Below are 23,040 nucleotides of genomic sequence, written 5' to 3'. Positions count from 1 at the left end.
TAATTTTTTGAGTATATACCCATTTTGGTCCTTAAAGAATTTCAAACTGGACACTTTAGTCCCCAACTAAAATTAATTATTCGATTGGTCCCTAACAATTAATTCCGTCAGTCACTTAGGTCCTTTACTCCGTTAACTCTAACGGAGGACAAAATGGTCCCTGACAACTCTAACAGGAGACAAAATGGTCCCTGACAACTCTAACAAGGGACAAAATAATCCCTGACCCCTTTATTCGAAAATGACACTGTTTTTTCCCAATTTTTATCATATCTCGCATAACCCTAACATTCATACTCTCCTTCTTCTCCTTTACAGTCTTCTTTTCCATCTTTTCCTTCCTCTTCTTTAACTCTAAGATTAAGCTATGGTGTAATTGTCACACGTATCGCACCTACCTCAACATGTCATGGACCACACACTTCCTAAATCTTTGTGACTGGTACATCCACCTCGTCTGCACTTCACCCACCAAAAGCATCCACTTCCACGTCTTCGATAACATCACCTCCAACCCCGACACATCCAGGACATCCTCAAGACCAAGTTTCACCACTACTACAAGGGCACGCCTTTTTTCACTCTCCGGCAAGCAATATAGATTGTTGGACATTATGATATCATGAGAAGATTCTCCTTTGACATCATATGCAAATTCTCATTTGAAATACCGAGTGCTTCATTCCTTCTTTTCCAGAGTCCAAGTTGGCAGACAGCTTCAACCTCGCATCCAAGCTATCAGTACAACAAGCAATGTCGCCGTTGCCGCTCATATGAAAACTGAAGCGATTAATGAATATTGGTTCGAAGAAGAAGTTGAAGGAAGCGATTGGAGTGGTGAATAATGTGGTTAGGGATATGATAGGGCAGAGGAAGAGGGAGATGGCAACGACGACGATGGGTCTTAACAAATCAGACTTGCTGTTTAGATTCATGGGATCCATCAAAGATGATAACTAGTTGAGAGACATAGGCATTAGTTTCCTGAGTATGAATTGGTTGAGAACAAGATGATGATTTTTTTTCTTGTGAACATTAAATTTATAGAGTGTGCATTGTGTAGTTTGAAGTTACAGTGTTAGACTGCTAGTGTTATGTGAGATATGATGGAAATTGGGAGAGAACAGTGTCGTTTTCGAACAGAGGAGATCAGGGACCATTTTGTCCCCTGTTAGAGTTGTTAGGAATTATTTTGTCTTCCGTTAGAGTTAACGGAGTAAAGGACCTAAGTGACTGACAGAATTAATTGTTAGGGACCAATCGAGTAATTAATTTTAGTTGGGGACTAAAGTGTCTTGTCTAAAATTCTTTGAGGATAAAAATGGATATATACTTTAATTTTTTTTACTTGTTATGTTATTAGACTACTTAACAAATTGGTTCTTGATAGTTCATATTTATTTTTTGTCGTTGAAATCAACCATGGAGAACCATTTAATTTTTTTTAATTAATAATAATATTTTTTAAATTTAATATTTTTAGATTAATCAAATTTTTGTTTTTTTAAAAGAAATGAACAAATTTTAGTTGAAGAAAATTTTAATTAAAAAAATATAATTATCCACTATAAACTTTAATTTATTTAATAAATATTTTAAATACTGAAATTTAATTCAATTCTATAATTTTATTAATTTATTTTAAATATTAGAATTTAATTTAATTTTATACCATTAAAAATTTTTAAACCGACTGTAAAAATAAATATATTTTTCGATTTCTAACTATTTATTTGAACAATAAAATGCATTTTTATAATTCAAAATCTTTTAATTTGTTCGTCTAACTAATTGGTCTAAGCGGCCATTTAACCGGTTGCTAATCAGTAATCTGCTAATGCTAATCTGTTAGGTAATAGAGGTATGGATGTCACATGGTGTCACCTGCGAATGGTTTTGACTTTGAAAAATAGGTACTAAAATAAGTTCTTTAAAAGAGATTTTTTCTTTTATATATGAAAAAGTCTAGGGACCAATAACTTTATTAGATTCTGTCCAGTATATAACAACAAAAAAATGTAAGTTATTGGATGAAATTTCACATTAATCTCACACCATTAAAATTATTATTAATAACTATTTGACACAAATTACAAAAGTTGCTGACTTGCTAACATTCCTCTTTACATAATGTTTCGCTCCTATTATTAATAGTTAATAATAAAAAAATGGTATATAAATCAACAAATTATTAATTTGTATACGGCGATAGAGGCGCTTTCACCTTTAGCGATTTCTTTGATGAAAACACTTGCGCTAAAGGCTTTAGTATTTTCACTATTAGATGCATTTTCCTGTTTAGTATTTTCCATGTAAAAGGAAAAAGGTGCTATCCCCTTTAAGGTGCCACCATAATAAATAGTTTGAAAAAAAGTGTTATTTTGGTCTAAATTTAACATTTGTTAAGGCTTTTATTTATTAATAGCATAGAAAATAATACTATTACTTTTAATATATAAATATTAAACTCTTATACCTGAGATTTTCTTTTTTTTTTTTCGGCCGATAATCGTAAGATATAAATATTAAGTTATTTTCAATCGTTTAAAGATTATGAATTTCAGCTCTCCAACACAATTATTTCAGAGACAGAATTTTTGGCCCAAATATAGGCTTATCTTTAGAATACACCCTAAGGAACATTGTATTTTTGTTAATTAAATAAATTTTAATTATTAATTTATTATATTTTTATATCAGTAGTTTAAATTTAAAATTTATAATTTAAGATTTAGAGTATTTTATTTTATATTTTTACTTGTAGTAACAAGTTAAATTTTAGGAATAGGTTCTTTATATTTTTTTTTGGAGTGCATTAGGATGCACTATAATTCTATAAGGAAAAAGTATTATTTTGTTCACCAATGTTTAAAAGATCCGTGAGTAACAATTTTTTATGTATGTTCAATACTGTTCTACCGTTAAATTGACACGAATAGTTAACGAACGAATGACTTGAACGTTAATAACCGTTACTAATTAAATTCTATCTTTTTTATACGTTAGAAAAATACTAAAATTTTCTTGTAATATTTTTGTTCCTCAATCCTTTTTTATAAAATCTCAAATCGTAATAATCAACTATCAACTTCTAAAATAAAATAAAAAATTTTATATCGGTGATTATTATTAGCTTTTTAATATGCAAATGATTTGTATCAAATTTAACGGTAGAACTATATTCAACTTAAATAGGACGTTTAAAATTTTTTATTTTTTAGGATTAAAATAAGACGTTTAAAATGTTAAGTACCAAATTAGAATTTAATTCAAATGTTAGAAATAAAAAATAATACTTTACCTACACCATAATATATCTTTTATTTTAAAATAATTTTCATTTTAAATTGTTGTTATATTAAGAATTCAATGTATCTAGATATAACTTAAATTTATATATAATAAAAAATTTATTAATATACTATAATTTTAAAATACTGAATATTTTAAAATTTCAGAAATATGAATAAGCATAATATTTTATATTATTGCATGGACAATTAATCCATCTTAAAATTCATATTAATAGAGCTAATTTAAAAATGAAAAGCAGGTTGAGGGGTTGGCTACTGAAGGTAGACTTTTGAGTCACGTAACGAACTTTCACAAACTTGATGCTTTTATTCCACAAAAGTTATCTTTAAATACATTTATATTTATTTATTTTTATTAGTGTAGTAAACACAGTAATTTGTTGAAATTTAAGGATACTTTTCTTATTTCATAGTTTATTATAAATTTATATGTCTATGCTTAAATTAGTTAAAAATTTAAATTTTTTTAATTTTTTTTTAAAAATTTAATTATCTTATTTTACTGTAGCGTATTGTTGACACGTCAAGAAGTGTTTTATTTTTTGGAATAGTTTTTTGATACGTTATTAATGTAATATATAAACAAAATTCGTTAATTTTAAACAGAGATATTAATAAAGAGGATAAAATGTCTAATGAAATTAATCGCTAGAAACTAAAATATTATTTTTTAATCGATAAAAAATAAAATAAAAATTAACAAAATAATTAGAAGTCAGAGATGGAGTTTTATTTTTTTTATATAAAAAAGAAACTACTACCAAAAAGTTGACTCTATCTATTTGACATCAGCTGTCATGTGAATAGTTAACATAAACAAATAAATTGACCAAATTCTTTTTAATAGACAGAAAATAGACTATAAAATCCATAACATAAATATAATCTAGCTCAAAAAGTAATATTTAATCAAACTAACTTCGATTCATTCGGCCAATAATTCAGTTGTTTGTTTAAGTAAGTTTTAAAAATTTAAATATTTTTTTTTTGAAAATAAGAGCTCAACACAATAAAGTAGAGCAAAAGAACTAGCAATATACCATAAACCTACTAAAAGAACTAGAAAACCACTACAAGCCTACTGCAAACAGTAAAATAATAGGTCTCGGTGTCATCTTCGGCATAGCCATTAACAATCCAGGGAATCAACACTTTTCCATTCATTAACGCTAGTCGCAGACATGTGGATAACTTGTGCAACATCTTTGTTTTGATTCTGGAAGATCCGCCTATTCCTTTCCAACCAAATATTCCAAATAATTGCGCTAAAACACCTTAGTCACTGCTTTCGAATCTCCGTACTTTTTGGTTCCTCTGTCCAACTTAAAAAATTTAAATATTATCTTATGTATATATTTAAATTCTTAAATAGAATTTTAATTGAAATAAATATTCTTTGATTTATTAAAAAAAGAAAATGTGAAAAAAAAAAGTAATATTTAAACAAACAAAATATTTATCATTTTTTTGCATACAAAAAAAAAAAAATTAAAGCAAGCAAATAAATTGATCATTTAATCATTTTAAGTTGGTTATCTAATGTTATGTTTTAATTTATGTGAATTGATATAGCATTTACTCTAATAAAAATGTTAAAAATATTTTTTTATAAAAATATTTGTGTTAAAAGTATGATTTATTTATTGAATTTAATTTTGATACATTATTAGTGTAAAGTAGTTTTACACGTACATCTAATTACGTAATGTCACATCAGTAAAAATAACTACCTCTTATATTTAGCCACATTTTAAATAAAGATAACACTTTTATAACATATCAAAATCAAATTTTATAATTCATCATCTAATAATAAAAAAAAATATCTTTATTCAAAGACAATTATAAAATCTTCGTTCAAGTATCCACTAATTTGATATATGGCAAATTAATTTAATTTTGGGTAAAGTATTATTTTGGTCCCTAATATTTGGAATGAATCTTATTTTAGTCTTTTACGTTTTAAACGTATTATTTTTATCCCAAAATATTTAAAATAACATCAATATTATCCTATTTTCAAATTTTTCACTAACACTTAATAAAATTAATATATTGTTAATAATACTTTTGTTAAAACTATATTTATTAAACTCCCTTCTCCCACATTTACTCTCTCAGCAAACTCAAATCTTATTTTTCTATTTTTTTTTCTTCTTCAATTTTTTCTTAGAGAATTGTCAGTGTAAAAGAAAGAAAAAAAAATATTTAAACTTGTTAAAAAGATAAAAATAAAAAAAAATTGAACAACTATACTTTTAACAAAAATATTATTAATTATACAAAAATATTATTAATTGTACATCAATTTTATTAATTATTCGTAAAAAAATTAATAATAAAATAATATTAATACCATTTTAAATATTTTAAAATAAAAATAAAATGATTAACTAAAATTCATCCCCAATATTAGGAACAAAACAGAATTTAAACGTTTGAGTCTAACCTTATCAGTAAAGCCGTATTTTATTTCCACAATTGATTTTGGTTTGGGGGAGCCAAAGCCACGCACAACAACAAAGGGCAAAAGCGTCATTTCCTTTCAGTGTACGAGTCTACGAGGACCTTCATTGCTGCCTTCATCATTTTATCTTTCCCTTTTTCAAATAACAAAAAAGAAAAAGAAAAAGAAAAAGAAAAAGAAAGTATAAAGTTCAACAATTGCACTTGGCAAAGAAGAACATCAACAACGGAACACAGAGAGAGAAAGAGACTCCTCAAAGCTTCACAGAGATCGCAACGAACAACACAACACTCCGTACGAGCTTTCCCTATTCTCTGTCATCACTCATCAGTTCTTCAGTTTAAGAAGGTCACTTTACTTTTTCTTTTTGACATGCTTTTTATTTTCCCTTTTTTTTTTAAATTTTATTTTAATGTAGTTGATCACCTCTGTTTCATAATTTGTTTCTTTTTTTTCGTCTTATTAATTTTTTTGGGTGTTAATTAGTTTATATGATCGGTCCTGTTCAATTTATGTGTACCTACCGTCCCCATATTTGTTCGGTAGGGATACCCTTTTAATTTTGGATTGGTCAACTTGGTCACCCATTTTTAATACAACAAATGAAAATTGGAAATTTTTTTTTTGTTAGAGTCTATTGTTATTATGTGATTGGTCGATATTTTATTTGAATTAACGATTTTCGTGATATGGTAAACTGTGTGTATTAGTGTCAATTTTATTTTGGTGTGCTGAGCTTTATGCTATTTAGGTGTAGGCATGTGTTGCTGAAATTTCAGATTTAGTTTATGGTTGATCTGGAGTTTGAAACTTTGAATCATGGACCCTCTAAATGGCTCTGTTCTATGTCTTGTTTGTGTTGTGTGTGTGTGTGTGCAAGCCTGTTTATTCGTTAATCAACATTTATCTGGTCACATATTGATCAAATTCCCGCTGAATAACCGAAGAACTTGAAGCCTCGCATATTTGTCACTTTAGAATAGAAGTTTTTTTCTTGTTGACAATTTACATTTCACATTATGCGTTTTGAAAGTTTTGAAAGCCTTACTTCAGTGGAGTGATTTTGTGAAAATGCGGTGTTGTTGATATGGTTCTAGGTGTTTCTTGCAGTTATTTGTGTTCTTGTTTCAGATGTCTCTAACCTAGAGCTTGTTTCTTGAATGCCAGGCTTGTTCTAGAACCGATACCAGGGACACAATTTGCTTGATATAGCACCAAGTTTTCATCAACGTTGGTGTTGAGACTCTTGAGAGTAAGGAGCAATCCATGTGCTAGAACATACACAATTTTTGTATAAAGCACTGTTCATGGTTTCGGTCATTTTGATAGCATAGTCCAATCTTGGTGAAACAGCATGGAGGATATTGAGTTGTTAGATATCAGTTGGGAGGACGTTGTCTGTCCCATATGCTTAGATTTCCCTCATAATAGTGTGCTCCTTCAGTGTTCATCTTATGAAAAAGGATGTCGTCCTTTTCTATGTGATACGAACCATCTGCACTCTAATTGTTTGGATCGTTTCAAAAGTGCCTGTGGTATGTCATCATCTCCAGCACTTGATGAAACTTCTGTAGAAAGTAATGTTCCATTGGTGTCGGATGCTGCCATAGAAAATAATGAGCAAGTGGCACCAGATGGTCGATGCAAGCTGAGTTGTCCATTGTGTAGGGGTGAGGTTTCTGGGTGGATTGTTGTTGACAAGGCTCGTTCGCATCTTGATGAGAAGAAGCGTTGCTGTGATGAGGTGAAATGTAAATTCATGGGAAGTTACTCGGAGTTACAGCAACATGCTCAACTTGAACATCCTCATGCCCGTCCGTCGAAAATAGATCCCGCTCGACAGCTTGATTGGGAGAATTTCCAACAGTCCTCTGAGATTATAGATGTTTTGAGTACTATTCATTCAGAAACCCCGAGGGGCGTGGTTTTGGGAGATTATGTGATTGAATACGGGGATGATGATTCTAGAGATGAGTTTGAGGACTTCCCCGGAGATGATGGCAATTGGTGGACCTCTTGTATATTGTATCAAGTCTTTGACAACTTCAGAAGTTCAAGAAATAGAAGAAGGGCAAGAGTAGGTGATACCAGAAGGAGTAATCGCCGTTTAAGTTATGATACTTCAAATTCAGATGAAGGTTCTGTTGTATCCTTGGAGTACAACGACTATGGGCTAGATGAGATTGATGATGATTTTGTTAGTACAAGGGGCCCCTCAAGGGGTAACCGTGGTTACGGCAGGTAATAAACTTGTCTTCCTTTATATCGACTGTTGCTTTTTGCTATATTGTAGTGTAAATGTACTTTATCTTTATGTGACATGTCGTAACTTTCTGATTTCTTGAGGTATGATCATTTCATTACAGCACTCTATGCACAAGTGTTATATTATGGTGTGATGAAAGGATGCAGGACTAGAACTGAAATATTCCTGAACCCTCGCTTTTGAACATTCTAAACTTGTTCCCTTGTTTTTACTGTTCAAGGCCACCATCATATATTTATTATTATAAACTTGGAATCGTTCTTTTTTTAAAAGAATATAGTACCTTCTGATGATAATAATATAACTCACATTTTAAGTGGATATTGTTTCATTTGCAGTTTGCATTACTGGCAAAGATCATATGTTATTTCATGTATTGATGTCTTGATGTTTTGTGTGTCGATGAAAGTAAATGTGATCTCATTGGTGAGGATCATTTCATGTGCAAATTGCGCGTGCAGATTTTCACCAATGATTTTTCACGTTAACACGATACGGTCAATTCTGAAAATGTATGCCTTACTTGGTCTTGTACGGTCATCTCGAGAGGATCCTTTAATTTAGCTAACTCATTTTTTAGCAACCTGATTTGTCGTGGTTTTCTTCAAGTTACTATTGTATACTTAACTGTGTTGTTGTACTTTGAGATACGATATGCTCTGTTTACTTTATTCTTTTTTTTTTCTTTTTTTATTTCCGACTATTGTTTTTAAAGTTTTGAGGTTTCATACATCTGATTGCCCGGCACTGGCACCATTTTCCATCGATTCAATATAAGATAAATAATATATAATTGTGTCCTTTGCCAGATCGCATAGGCGCCGATCACGCTTCTTTGATAATTAGGTATGTGCTCGTTTCCGCATAATGTTTCACCTTCCATTGTGTCATTTTGCAAAATTCCTGATGAACTTTCTGCTAACTGTAGATTTCTTTCGGGCTTGAAAGAACGCAATAATGGTGATAAGGAGCCTTATTGATCCATTCCCTTTAAAGTTAGTTATGAAATTAAGGGAAATGGAAGTAGTGGCAGGGGGCATGGTGAGCAATAACAATTATTATGTGTTAAAACCATGCAAAGATTACTTTTTAGATCATCTTTTTGCACTTTGCACTGAGATGTGCTAAGTTGGGAAACTTCTATGAATTTGACAGTTCCATTTTGTCACATATTCAAAAAGTTTCTTTTATGCTTTTAGCTTTGAAGTCACATTTGTTTGCTGAATCTAAGTGGAACACAGTTTGCTAGCTAGTGATTAGGCTACAATTCTGCCTCTTAACTATAATTTTTTATTTTACTTTACCTCTTATTTGTATATATTCTCAATTGATTGTGGATGGACTTGTGGTATGTTAGAATGACCCCCTCTATGGGAGGCATATTATGTTTTATGTCAATGTCAATGAATAGAAATATGAAAAATGATCATTAATGTGTCTGAAAAACAATCTTATCCCAAAATATTATATACATTAATTAAGTTTAGATAGTGTAAATTACGATTGATGTAAGTTTGGGCTAAATATTGTATTAAGAGAATCTTTAAACCTATTATTAGGAGTATATACCTCTTATTTTCTTTCAAAAAATAATTAGGAGATTACGTCATTACTCCACTTAGTAATACATGTTTCCACTGAGTAATATATGTTTTAAGACATTATTGCGTGCGGAGAAATGTTTCCCTCCTCCGAGAGCAAGCGTTAGCTTCTGCAGATACCACTAAATATTATTCACGTCAATGCCTTGTGGGTCCCTCGAATTTTTTTAAACTATTTTTTAAAAATAATTTGTAAATGAAATTAACTATAATTAGTAACTCAATTAAATGATGCGCACAATATCGTCACTGCTAGTGCTGACCATAGGTAGGATTTAAACCATAAACTATAATTCTATGCAATTCGCAAATTGAGAATATCTCAATTCTAATTCTATCCTCATTTTAAAGTTTTACATCCCATTCTATTCTATATGACTCCAATAAATTAAAATTTTTAATCAAACATAATATTTAATTATTCCTGTTTATATCTTGACCCAAAAATATAAAGTCAGATCTAATAAAGATAAAGACCTACCCAAAAAAGATAGCTTCTTCTACTCACCCGACCTCTTGAGCTCGGACACGACACGGATAGTCCGACCTTGTTTATTTAAATAAGCAACTACCTCTCTTAAATATCTTCTATTATCCATATCTCATGTAAAAGATAGATCTCAACAAACTCTCAAGATAAAGGGAGCGGTTATCGAAGTGGAACCACTCTAAAAGGTGATTATCTACTCTACTATAAATATACACAAGAAACTCGGATGGCAGCATCTCGACACCAGCACAAGTCGGATGCTTGTACCACTTCCCACCTCACGCTGCATCAGAAGGAGTCTAGACCTCACTTTCAGACCCAAATCTTGATAAACCTCAACAATTATTTCTTATGATATTTTTGGTTAATAAATAAAAATATTTTTAATATATATTATTATTTTTTGTATTCTTTATTTATTATATATTTTTTATTAATATTTTATTATTCTGATTAATAAAAGTGTTATAAAAATTTGACTTTTTAAAAATATTAAAAACATTCAGAGGAACTTTTAAAATTTTTAAAATATTTCATATTGAGATATTTTAAAGTTTTGAGAATTGTTTTGTACTTTACTCTTGGAAACTGAGTTGTCCAACTCATAGTTAACAGCAATGTGTACCGACTAATAGAGGAGAACTATATTGTCTAACGAAAATAAATGTTGGCAACTGTTTTGTGTATTTTAAAATTTGAGAGACGAAAGTATCCAATTTTAAAAACTTAGGTACTGATTTGGTAATTACTCAAAGCCTGATCACGTGAATTGTTTCCCTATAAAAAACATGCATTCCCAGAGGGAGGCCATGTGCCTTCCCAGCTAGGATGTCTTCAACTCCATTTGCTTCCCCGCAACTCAATTTGGAAAAAATACAAGTTACTTGCGTGTGTTACGTTACAGAAACTTATATAACATCTTCCTTTCAGCATATCTTCATGGGGCGACCTTGGCTGCACAGAAGCTCAAGCCTGCTGAACCACTTTAACAAGTTCGTCCGAACCTGCAACTGGCTCGTGTTTAATCATGGCTGCGCACTAGCTTTTGAAATCACTCACCCATTAACTGGCGTGCCAAACCAGCATGCAAAGCATGGCCACCCTGCACCAAGATTATGATCAATTGCATTAAAAATCATGCTGATTGGGGCATAATCCGATCTGGGAATCAAATTTTGGAGCATGCAACTTCTTTTGCATCGAGATAAAGTGGCACTTCTATATTTCAAGAGGAAGGGTGCAGTTCTAGCGACACAGTATTAAGCAAAGTGACATAGATCCAACGAAAGGAAGGACATAGAACCAAAGGCTCATATGGCCATACCTTGTAAGCTACAATGTGTGCCACTGGAAGTCCTTGATTCCCAAACTGAGCAAAAAGTGAAAGATCACCAATAAGATCTAAGACCTTGTGGCGGCATGGTTCATCATTAAAACGCAGAGGTGGGTTCAACCAACCTTTACTGGTACTACAGAAGAAAACCACAGTTATACAGTAATACAGAAGCAAATACATGATGAGTGCATAACTTTGTAAAAGATAACCAGATACCAAACGAATCTTAGGTAGGTGGGCATCAGGGAGGGACTTACGTCAAACAACATTCAGGGGCTAATGCGAATGTGTGATATCACTTGATTTCTAAACTTATTTGATGCTGAATATCTTTCAAAGACTAGATTTATGTCATGCAAATCTCTCAAGGAATGAATTGCATATTACTTTAAACTGTGTCCATACTCAGCATTTGAATTCGTTGTATAGGCTATCGATATCTTGCAATTGTAATCATATCGTATATTTATGGTAATTGAAATATATGCATTAGTTAAATGACCCCTACTTGTTTAAGCGTCTATTATGCTGTTCTAAACAGATGAAAATCTTGAAGTGTCCATCCCATTTTACATCATAACTTTCCATCTCTAACCTCCCTTACCACGAGTCAAGTATATTTACATCATCTTTCAAAGACAGGGTTGGTACAATAAGACGATTACCTAGACTGGTCAGTTACACAAATAGCGAATTATCCGTTGAGACTTGAGAGTGAGTTTTTTTATTAAAAAGAACGCTAAAGACCAACTCTCTTATAGTGAGAATCCTTTTTACACTGCAGAATAGGACAAAAATTTTAGCTGTGAGTACGTGCCAAAGTATGTGTTTATTTTATCCAACGTATGTGCAAAAGTGTTGCTACTAAGATTTTTACCATGGTTTATTCCCAGAGCTATTAAATAGGTTCACTAGCTATCATATATTTGATCATCATTAACAGTAATAATGTATACTCGTAGCAGGGTTTTACCAGCATACAATGGCATTTTCCAGAGAACCCCCCTTGATAAGTCCAACATTGCGCATTTCCTCGATCTGCAAGATATTTTAAAGCATGGTTAAAAGTGTGAACCACATCATGTCGAACACATGGAAATAAATATATAGAAGAAAAAAAGTGTTAGGTACTAAGTTAATTATAGTCAGGGGTTTAATTGTTGCTACGGATAATTTGAAAAGTTAGGCATGCAAGACACAGATGAATGTTTGTGTAACTTTGTCTACCTGGCAAGTTAGCATGAGGGAGATGATAGATTGTTATTTCTGTTTGAAGGAGAATTAAGTAGGCCAAGGGGTGAGAACTGTGGGGGAGCACCTTAGAAAATTGGAAAAACAAGATAAGACTAGGAGACAACTGAGTCTCTTGAATACTCAGCAACTGTTCATCCTTTTTTTTTTCCTTATCAATTATTATCAACACACTCAAAGGAGGAGATCACAACTCCACTGGTAGAGATCATTCCTAGCACTAATATTCATATTTTGCTACCTTTCTTCACACTATTTTGATCACTAGTAGAGATCAAATCTTAGCGCTATTATTCATATTCTGCTACCTTCCTTCACACTATTAGATCTTAGTTCTCACACAATTACACCTAAAAAAAATTACTGCAAAAACTGATGCAATTCCATAAAACATATGGGTCTTGTATATATGTAATTTGTGCCTATAAAACCAGGTAACATATTCCCCATGTGCCCGCAAGTTTCATTGCAAAACACAATATAGTAAATCACAATAGTAAGTTAGTAACTTGTTTGCAGCAAAAGACAAAAATAACATCATACCCTTCCTAAACACTAAACTCTTAGTGCACGTGATATTACCCACACCTAAGCATAGACAAAATGATACTCAGGATGAATCATTTCCACAAGAAAAGAGTTTGCTACATTTCCAACAAGGTAGAGTTGACTACATGAATCAAGCAAAGTCATACCATTAACATCTAAATCTCTTGTGGTTTTATTATAGTTTTTCTAGGTCTCTGTATTCCCTGTATTCCCCTCACACTACTTTTCATTTAATTTATATATCTGGCTAAATTTAACAATGTCATGATGGCTGTGATGGGTACTCATTGTAGATCTTAATCAAATGCATCAAGTACAAATCTGGATGAAGTGTAATTGAACCCATGTAGTAGATAAGGCATAATTCTTGTATATTTAGTGATAAAATATAAGTGACAAATCACAAATGACATATTAACTCTCAAATGATTCTCCACTAAATGACATATTGCAACACAAAGGCAATAACTAGATCAGAAATAGAAAATCGTACTAACCTCCTCATAAATACAGAAGGTTCTTGCCAAAGCGATCTGTCTGGTATAAAACAAATTGTCCACAGATGGTGTAGAAAACCACTGGGAGCCTATAGCTGGTGCCTACAAGAAGGAAGTGTACTGCTTATTACTCAATGCTAAGCATCTATGAATAGATAAAATCTGCAGTTGTGAGTTGTGACCTTACATTCAACATCAATTGAATTTAAAATATCAGCATACTAGTAATAGTATTCTAGTACTCTCTGGGAACAAAAGAATATTCTCAATCCAATGTATCAATCATTCTTTACCTGTGGAAAGCTGATGCCATAACTTATCTTAACCACGTTTGAAGGAAATGCAGAAACAAAAGAATCATCCCTCCAAACATACACCGGTTCATTCACATGTGCTGCCATTTTCTCACAATGTTTGCCATCCCGGGTTGTTGCCACCTTTAAACCAACTTCATCCACTGCTTCAACCCATTCTCTTGCTGATCCATCAAATATAGGAATCTGCTAAAAAAAGAAAATCAATAATACAATTACAATCAGAATAGACTAGAGATATTTTTCTGCACCAAACGGAGATGATGCTTTTCTAATCTCTAGGTGAGTATGGAGAGACTATGCCATTTGAGTTATAGCTCATTGGCTTTTAAATTATATTGTTGAAATATATAAAAGTTTTACAATTCATGAAACAATTGAATCCACATTTCAAAAATGTTACCTCAGCATCACGCTCTTCAGCATCCAAATTCTCAATCTCAATTATGCAATTATCAACTCCAGCAGCCTCCAATGCAGAAAGTAAGTGCTCTACGGTTCGAACACGGAAACCATCTTTACAGAGAGTGGTACAGAGAGGCGACACCTGAACAAAATCAATAGATGCCGGAATCAAATTGCTCCGATAATCAAAGTACCTTCCTTCGCCGGCGAACCCAGGGCACAATCGCACTGTCGAACCCTTTCCTGAATGCAAAGCCTTGCCCCTCCGCTCTACGCAATTCGCTAGGGTTTGCTGAAGCCTGCCGGTCTGCGATTCATGGACGTTTTCACTTCAATTGAATAGAAACAAAAAAGGAGAACAACGATTTTCTCTATTTGGTTTCTGGGAAAAGTTAAGCAAGTGATTTTCATCAGAATAATATAAAGCTTTCTGAAAAAAAAATTACGAACAGGTTTCCATGAGACCAATTTGGACGATCTGAAGGAGTTGAAAGCAGTCATTATCACTTGTCAACGCTACGTTAATGTGAGTAGGCCCGCTACTAGAGCCAAAATTTAGATTTTGAATAAAACACCTTATCTTAAATTTTACTTTATTGTTGATAAACTTTAAAACGTTTTACGTTGTTAATATAAAAATAGTTAATTTTATTAATAAAATATTTTGTAACCAAATTTATATATAAATTTTGAAAAGGCCAGTCTTCTTTCTCAAAATAGAGTAATATTACTAGAATAGAAAAAATTGAAATTTTATAAAAAATTAAAATATAAATTAAATACATAAAATATAAAATTATAATAAAATTTAAATGATTAAATTATTAAATTTAGCATAAATTTTAGAATTTATTTATTTTATATTTTAAGAATATATATTAAATTTATAAATTAATTTTTTTATTAAAAATATAAAACATTTAAATTTTGAATGTATTTATTTATATGTATTTATATGTATTTATTTTGTGTGAGAGGCAGAGAGCGCTGCTTTGTCATCAGCTTCTCAGTCCTTCATCTTCAACACTTTTAAGTCTCTCTCTCTTCTCCGCCAGTGGCACACTGCGCTACCATCCGGCCACCCACCGCCGCCCCCTCCTCTCTGCTTCTCCGTCGGTATGCCATTATTTTTTTTCAAAAGAAACAAGTTGTTGACTTTATAGGTTGTTTGTGTTATAAATTTTGAGATTATCTTGCTTTCCATATTGATTCTAGATTTTTGTAGATTAGTGCTTATTATATTTGTGATTTTTTAAAAATTTATTTGTTATTGATAATTGAAAACAACACTTTTAGGAGTAGGAGCAGCTCGTTTTACATAAAACCTAAGATGGCGACACCGCCACCGATGGGGCCACCGGGAAATCCAGTGTTTGACGGAGGACCGCCACCACCGCCGCCAACTCCAGGGACGGACATGACTGGAATATGCTTCAGAGACCAGCTTTGGCTAAACACCTACCCATTGGATCGGAACCTGGTGTTTGATTACTTTGCTTTGTCCCCCTTTTATGATTGGGGCTGCAACAATGAGCAGCTTCGAATGCGTTCTGTCCACCCCCTCGATATCTCACAACTATCGTAAGACGCCAACCATCTCAAACTCCTTTTTGTGTATGCCATTGTTGCGTTGTATCTGCATTTTGGGTTAGTTTGGTGTTGACTGATTTGTCAAAATACGTGGAAATTGTGGAATTGATTGGCCGATAAATTAGGAGGTTTGGGAAGATGAAATTTCTAGAGCTGGAAATTTGTAGTATTTGGAGTTTGGTTTCTGTTAAGAAGTGTGCAAAGGAGAAAGCTTTTGGTTGAATTTCTGTAGGTTATTGAGGAAACCAAGTTGTTGGGAAATCTGAATTTTATTTAGGCTAAGCGGTGCTACTGCAAATTAGTAAATTGCATCAAATGATTTAAGGTGTGAAGCAGATGTCTAAACCAGGTTTTATTCTTCAGGAAGATGACAGGGATAGAGTATATGCTCAGTGAAGTTTTGGAACCCCACCTTTTTGTAATTCGCAAACAAAAGAGAGATAGCCCTGAGAAAGTTACACCGATGCTGGCATACTACATCTTGGATGGTTCAATTTACCAGGCACCACAACTATGCAATGTTTTTGCTGCTCGAATTGTAAGTTCTTGCTGGATTTACATTTTCGTTTTTTGCTGTTTTGGGGTAATTTTCTAACTTCAAAACAATTGATTTGCACTGAATAGCTTGCATGATATGAGATGGGGACTTTAGATTGTGAAAATCAGAAAAAGTTTCAGTTGTGAAATTTTGCTCATTGTTTCCCCATATGAAATCTGGATTAGGTTCATATTGTTCAAAGTCTTGATGAATATCATTTTAAATTCCAGATGACACTATAGAAAAAAATATTTTACGAGTCGTTGGTGCATAAAAATTAAAAGCTTTCCCCTATACAGTTTCTGTAATCTATTATCTTTTCTTTTACATTGGGAGAGAAGGTTTTATTCAAAACTGGTTTTGTGATTGATCTTGCAGGGAAGGGCACTCTATTATATACAGAAAGCCTTTACTACAGCTGCCTCAAAGCTGGAGAAGATAGGACATGGTAAGAGAGATTGTTGTTTTTTTGTTTCTTAAAGACGAAACTTTTTTCTTTTCTGGTGAAGAATGATTTTGTAGCTACAAAAACTATACAAAAAACCTGGAACACAAAGAGATCCACTTCTCAATAGCAGAAAAGAAAACTGGAAAATCTATCAATAAAGCAAACTTTCCAACTGCTCGACAAATTTGAGAGGGAAAATACTTTAAAGTGATCATGATGGAGGCTGGATATCTAATTTTTTACCACAAACTAGTTTGTCCATAAAATTTTTAACTGAACATGCAACTATGCTACAACCAAATACACCAAATCTTGTAAAGATGAGATATTTTTAACCAGAGTATCTTGACAACAGGGTTTAGAAGTGTATTGTAACTAAAACTATACTGCTATAGTAATTAGTCGAATCTAATTATGGGCATAGTTCGTTATTAAACTATGTCATGATCTTGTTGAAGCTTATGACCATAGAACAGTACACTGCTGACTTTCACTCACATTAACTTAATTTTGATTTTTCTTGCTTGATCAGTTGATTCTGAAAATGAGACTGTGGTAACGGAATCAAAGGTTGCTAAGGAGACAATTGACTTGAAGGAAGTTAGGCGCGTGGATCAAATTCTTGCATCCCTGCAGCGCAAGGTAAGTTCAAAAAATATGACTTCCCTATATGTTAAACTTGTTTTGTGAAGGAGAGGAAAATAGGATTAAGGGGAAACGGAAGATTGAATTTTAAAATTCTTGTCTAGAATATCCATTATATTACTCCCCCGATCCAAAATAACCACCACTTCAAAATTTGGTACATGTTTAAACTAATGTATATGGATACAGTGGAAGTAGTTTTGAGAAAATATAAAATGTTTATATCCTGGTTAATGGTTTGCTATCAACAAAATCTGTTGTCTTTTGCCTGTGTGTGTCTACTTTATTGACTGTCACAAAAACTGCTTAAAACAGATGGGTCACTAATTATGCTGTTATTCACATTCTTCTTTATTTAGAAGTCTTGCAATTCATGCATCAAAGTTGTTACCTTTTGTGGTAAATATACAAGCTTTACTCTAGAAGTTCAGACTTCAGAATATGTTGATAAATGTGAAGAACTACTACAGTTTTACCACATTCATCCCAGATTTTTTTTGTCTCTCATATGTGATTGTCAGTGTTAAATGGGTATTAACTTCCTGCTGCAGCTACCGCCTGCCCCACCACCACCACCATTTCCAGAAGGATATGCTCCTACTGCAGCAGGAGAAACTGATAAAGGCCCCGAAGCTCAAGAAGGAGCAGAGTTGCAGGTTCCTCCTGGCGATCCCATTGTTGATCAAGGACCTGCAAAAAGAATGAAATTGATGTAAATGACACACAAATCGCAATATGAAAAAGCTGATCATTCCCTACATGTGGCCCTTTCTGGAACATGGTGAACTGTGTTTTATACTTTTATTATTCCTTCATTCCTTGGTCTAAATTATTGGGCCTTCATGAAATTTAGTAATGTAGTAACCATCAACTAGGCTCATTGTAAGATAGAATAATATCATTCATTTTTTTGAATTATTGACAATGCATTAATAGGTAGTTTTAGTGCATGTCCTTCAGAATTTGGACATTCTGTCTATTGGTTAAATGAGATAACAAACTAACAATGCACTATCATCATTTGATAAATTTAAAAAAAAGGATAAATGACATTGAACCTTTTCATTGCCTGATTTGTCAGTTCTACTTTAATTAGTGTTATGTTTATAGGAGAGATTGGCGTTGTATTTCACAAAATATACGATAAGTTGGCGTCATATTTTTAAAAAATGCAGGGTATTCTGTGTAAATACTATTGTTAATTTATAATTTTACACATTGATGAGAGATATATCGTGTGTAATCTCGTTTAATTTATGATAATCAGTGTAATTTAGCCTACGTATGTTTTTGGTTGAAGGGTTAAATATCCGATAAGCTAACTTCCACATCTGAGACTTAAGTATAACATTGAGTATGACTCTGATGCCAGTATTGCAATGATCAATGATCTAATAAATATCCAAAATAGCTCCTGAAATTCGCATCATAAATTTGAATTGATCCACTACGGACTCCCACATTTTGAACTGAATTGGCACATAAGTTATCATGGTGTATGAATGAAAACTACGACGTTTGGTGGCAACAGAAATGACTTAAATGACACCACGAAGAGATGTAATTTGACTTATAAATGTAATAAAAGTTGACGCGAATTACGGGTCAAAATTTGAAGATCTAATTAGGTCAAATAAAATTTTTGGAATCAATTTACACATGATGCAAATTTAAGGAAGCAATGTAGATATTTATTCATCAATGAGCGAAGAAATTTAGAGAAGCATTTGGCTTCGATTAGAAACATACATATCTGGATACAAGACTGATTGCCTAGTTCCAAAATGCTTAAGCGTAGAATAAGGATTTCAGTTTTGGAATACCTCTTAGACACGTTGCTAAGATCCTAATTGATGATGAGCAAAAGGCTTCTTTGCCCGTTCAGTTTGTAGATAAATTTTCTCTCTTGGATTTCTGCCCTGTTCCAATACCCTAAAAAAACCTACACTATTTCAATCTGAAGCAAATAACACCCTCTCTGATGGAAAATATGGCATTCCATTATAACAAAAATCAACTGACAAAAAATCTGCCTTCGGGTTATCTCCCGCAAAACTTAGTGGATGTTGAAGGGGTCAAGATATGTAAACTTACTTCAAAACGAACATTATAGGCTCCTTAATAACTTTTTAATTCCAAACATAGCATAAATTTCAAACAGAAGGGGGTCATAAACAAAGGGGACTAATATGGAACATTCTTTGGTAAGTTCCTTATCACATTGTTCTTCATTCCTATCTTGGTGCGCATATTCTCCACACCAGACTTGTTCATTTGCTTCAGTACTTTCATCCTCACCATTTGTTCCCTTGATTGAACCGTAGCCAATCCCATGCCTCTATACCTGGAAATAAATAAGAACAAAAAAAAGGGATCCCAATTACCACATGATTCTCTATTTTCTTTTGTCAAACACCAAATGTTTTTACAAATATTGAAGACAAGGTTGGGAAATAACCTTGAAGCCAATGCAGCAGTAATGGCCATACTATTTGCAGATGAAGGTCGAGGTTTCTGACGATAATAACGCAGAAATTCCCGGGAACCAAGAGTTGTGGTTGATGTTCCACGATCAGTTTTCTTGGTGATTATGAGCTCACCACCGCCAAGTTCTACATTGTTAACTGCATCACCGGATACAACCAGCTGCTTGCCTTGCTCGTCCACATAACTGGAGGAAAAATAAGAGTAATGGTTCATGAGTGGATGTCGTGTTATCAATTCTTTGCAGTAGTTCATACAAATTCAAAGGAAAAACCGTCAAAACTGAACTAACCTGCTGCTATAATCGTAGAATTCTTCTAACTCCACTTCTTCCTCGTCATCACCATCACCATAATGCACTTTACAGTGACTTTTAGCTTCCATATGCTTCCTCACTGCTTCCAAGCTGCTGAAAGGATAACAGCGGTCATTGCAGTAGAGACACATATAGTCCCTTTTGACCTGGAAAATAGAAACAGCATGGTGAAACTAGGATCAGGAGGTTTTAATTATAAAAAACGTTGAAGTAGGGCAAAAATTATACCTTAAGCCCAAGATAAGTTAAAAGGCCTTTAGCATCCTTCAAATATTCAACATCTGGAATGAAGAATCCATGGTGCTTGTGCATGTGAACCATGCAGCTTTCGATTGTATTGTGCTCTTTATCACACATAAAGCAACATGATGGATCCAACTCCTCAAAACTATCATCATCTTCGTCCATATCAGCATTGCCGTCATGATCATTCATGTCCAAATCAGTGATAGACTTTGCAGCATCATGAACCAAATCATCTTCAGGATCAACCTCCTCCCATTCATCTTCACTTTCTTCATTGTCAGACTTGTCTACCTCACTTCTTGGGGAAGGCCTATTTGCAACACGACGTGGAAGTGGCTTGACTATCGCCTTCTCATCTGATTGGCTAGTTCCTTCAGATGCTCGCGTAATATGACCCCGTGATTTAAGGTGCTCGGCATGAGCCTTGGAACTTTTATACGCCTTCCCGCAAAGACCACAGCTATAGAGCATAGGGGTTTCATTAGACTTATCTTTCTCTTGAGCAAGAGCAGATTGTCTAGCCAGAAACAGAGCTTCTGTCACCCCAGGGACCCCAGCCACCTATATTCCACAAAAAGAAAAGGGAAATTTACCATTATATAATGTAAATATAAATAAAATTCCGTGAATAAATCAACCCCCCCCCCCCCCCCTCTTTTCCCTTTCTCTCTTTTCTCTTTTCCTCCTTCCTACAAGATAGATGTAAATAAACTTCTTCAAAGTGGATAGATACCAACCCCCTCAAGAAAAAGAGGGGAAAAACCTCTCTATTTCCTTTTATTTCTCATTATGACTTTTTGTTCCACTCTTTGATCAATGTATCACTATATCATAATACATTTGTATCTAATATATCAATCCAGGAATGTACTAAAAAAGGTGAAAGCGATAACTAGGAACAATGAGAGGAAAAACAAACAAGAAAGAAAGAATACTATTAATAGTTCAATACCAAACATTACGAGTTTAAAGCTCCCAAGTTCCACGAAAAACGATTTCCAACAGTATTAAAACCTCCCTATACCACTATATTCTCAGCACAAGCACCAAGTGAACATTGTCCTTAAGGCACTCTCAAATGCAACAGAAGAAAACACCAGTGCAAATCAAACAAAACATTTGTTTCCTCAATGATGTTATTTTATCCTAGCAATTGAACCAACCCTAACAGTGAACACATTTGATTACTTCTCACCGACCTAAGCAAAAGCAATAACAAACCCTTATAGTAATATAAATTTTCCCCGGTAAAAGACGAAACTCAAGTGAGAAAGTGAAAAGATAAAGACCAAAACAACATAACACAATGATTAAAATTTTCCCGGATTGAACAACCAAAATCCAAAATATATAGTTAGCTAAAAAATAAAAATTAGGGTTTAATAAAATGAGTAAACAAAGTAGAACTTGGTAACACTGGACATCATAAAAAAATTAAGAAAAACGGTTTTCTATACTGATGATTAAAAAAATGAACTGGTTTTCCAAAAAATCAAAAATAAAGAAAAAAAAAAAAGATTCAAACCTTGCGCTTGAGGTTGTAGCGATGCCACTCAGACTTGTAATGAAGCTTTTGCTCTGAATCGTCATTGAATTCCTTGTTGCAAGCGTTGCACGTTAATCCCGGCATCGTTTCGAAAGTTGAATGATTTTCGGTTAAGTTCGATTGGGTTGGTTTGTTCGAAGAAGAAGAAGAAAGGATTGAATTTGGTTGGAAGCGAAAGAAGGTGAAAAGTAAATTAAAAAAAAAAGGAATAAAGAGAAAGAGATTTATTTATTTAAAGCACGCCGGGAAGGTTCGTTTTGTTGTCGGCGAAGTGGAATGAAAAAGAAAAACGAAGAAAGGGTACTCGCTTGTGCTTGCGCAATGGCTTCTGTCATTCATTTTTTTTTTTTTAATCACAATTCTTCTTTTTTTTTTAATATTTTTTTGGTCGTCTGAAACTGAAACTGGATCTGGGCCTGTTCTTCTTGTTCTTTGACCCGCTTCTACTTTTGGAGCTATGAATCTTTGTTTGATTGTATCGAAATGCAATAACTTTAGCCCAATTTTGTATTTTTGTTTTGATGCATGGATAATTTCCAGCCCAAAAAATGCATGGGTAATTTTGATTAAGGTGAATAAATGTATGTAATTAACCCAACTTGGATTGGTCTAGTATTTAATTTATTAGTTGGTTTAAGTAAATATTGGGTGGTTCGAATCCTATATATTGCATGTAGCAACCCAAGCCAACGATAAACCCTTAAAAACAAATTTCGATCTATGAAGGATTAGTCTTT

General features: G+C 33.0%; 4 protein-coding genes across 7 annotated transcripts; 2 read left to right on the top strand and 2 right to left on the bottom strand.

Annotated features, from left to right (window-relative positions):
• The first annotated feature begins 5,874 nt into the window (after window positions 1–5,874).
• LOC112755486 (uncharacterized) lies at window positions 5,875–9,385 on the top strand. The gene is made up of 4 exons (XM_025803610.3): window positions 5,875–6,129; window positions 6,949–8,022; window positions 8,857–8,893; window positions 8,976–9,385. Exons 2-3 carry the CDS (start codon window positions 7,136–7,138, stop codon window positions 8,891–8,893), a joined length of 924 nt encoding a protein of 307 aa, XP_025659395.1. The 5' UTR covers window positions 5,875–6,129; window positions 6,949–7,135; the 3' UTR covers window positions 8,976–9,385.
• A 1,469-nt stretch (window positions 9,386–10,854) lies between these two features.
• Window positions 10,855–15,100, bottom strand: LOC112755485 (probable UDP-3-O-acyl-N-acetylglucosamine deacetylase 1, mitochondrial). Of its 4 annotated transcripts, none has more exons than XM_025803608.3 (7): window positions 14,941–15,100; window positions 14,489–14,797; window positions 14,065–14,274; window positions 13,772–13,873; window positions 12,448–12,512; window positions 11,463–11,601; window positions 10,855–11,240 (listed from the first exon to the last, which is right to left on the bottom strand). In XM_025803608.3, the coding sequence occupies exons 1-7, from the start codon at window positions 14,989–14,991 to the stop codon at window positions 11,190–11,192; spliced, it is 927 nt and encodes a 308-aa protein (XP_025659393.1). In that variant the 5' UTR covers window positions 14,992–15,100; the 3' UTR covers window positions 10,855–11,189. The 4 variants fall into 4 exon arrangements, with proteins under 4 accessions (XP_025659393.1, XP_025659391.1, XP_025659392.1 ...); XM_025803606.3 differs by having other exon boundaries at window positions 11,463–11,607; window positions 14,941–15,099; XM_025803607.3 differs by having other exon boundaries at window positions 11,463–11,607; window positions 14,065–14,271; window positions 14,941–15,099.
• A 333-nt stretch (window positions 15,101–15,433) lies between these two features.
• LOC112755484 (mediator of RNA polymerase II transcription subunit 6) lies at window positions 15,434–18,784 on the top strand. Its single transcript, XM_025803604.3, has 6 exons — window positions 15,434–15,606; window positions 15,787–16,071; window positions 16,444–16,618; window positions 16,997–17,066; window positions 17,599–17,708; window positions 18,263–18,784. The coding sequence occupies exons 2-6, from the start codon at window positions 15,821–15,823 to the stop codon at window positions 18,425–18,427; spliced, it is 771 nt and encodes a 256-aa protein (XP_025659389.1). The 5' UTR covers window positions 15,434–15,606; window positions 15,787–15,820; the 3' UTR covers window positions 18,428–18,784.
• Window positions 18,785–19,380: 596 nt separating this feature from the next.
• On the bottom strand, window positions 19,381–22,721 carry LOC112755483 (cytoplasmic 60S subunit biogenesis factor REI1 homolog 1). The gene is made up of 5 exons (XM_025803603.3): window positions 22,283–22,721; window positions 20,740–21,318; window positions 20,488–20,657; window positions 20,170–20,382; window positions 19,381–20,055 (listed from the first exon to the last, which is right to left on the bottom strand). The coding sequence occupies exons 1-5, from the start codon at window positions 22,385–22,387 to the stop codon at window positions 19,896–19,898; spliced, it is 1,227 nt and encodes a 408-aa protein (XP_025659388.1). The 5' UTR covers window positions 22,388–22,721; the 3' UTR covers window positions 19,381–19,895.
• Window positions 22,722–23,040: the final 319 nt, after the last annotated feature.

The sequence above is a fragment of the Arachis hypogaea genome, chromosome 16 (assembly GCF_003086295.3).
Source record: "Arachis hypogaea cultivar Tifrunner chromosome 16, arahy.Tifrunner.gnm2.J5K5, whole genome shotgun sequence".
Taxonomy (NCBI): Eukaryota; Viridiplantae; Streptophyta; class Magnoliopsida; order Fabales; family Fabaceae; genus Arachis; species Arachis hypogaea.
Note: the sequence above shows the minus strand (reverse complement) of the source record. Positions and strands in the feature narration are given on the sequence as shown.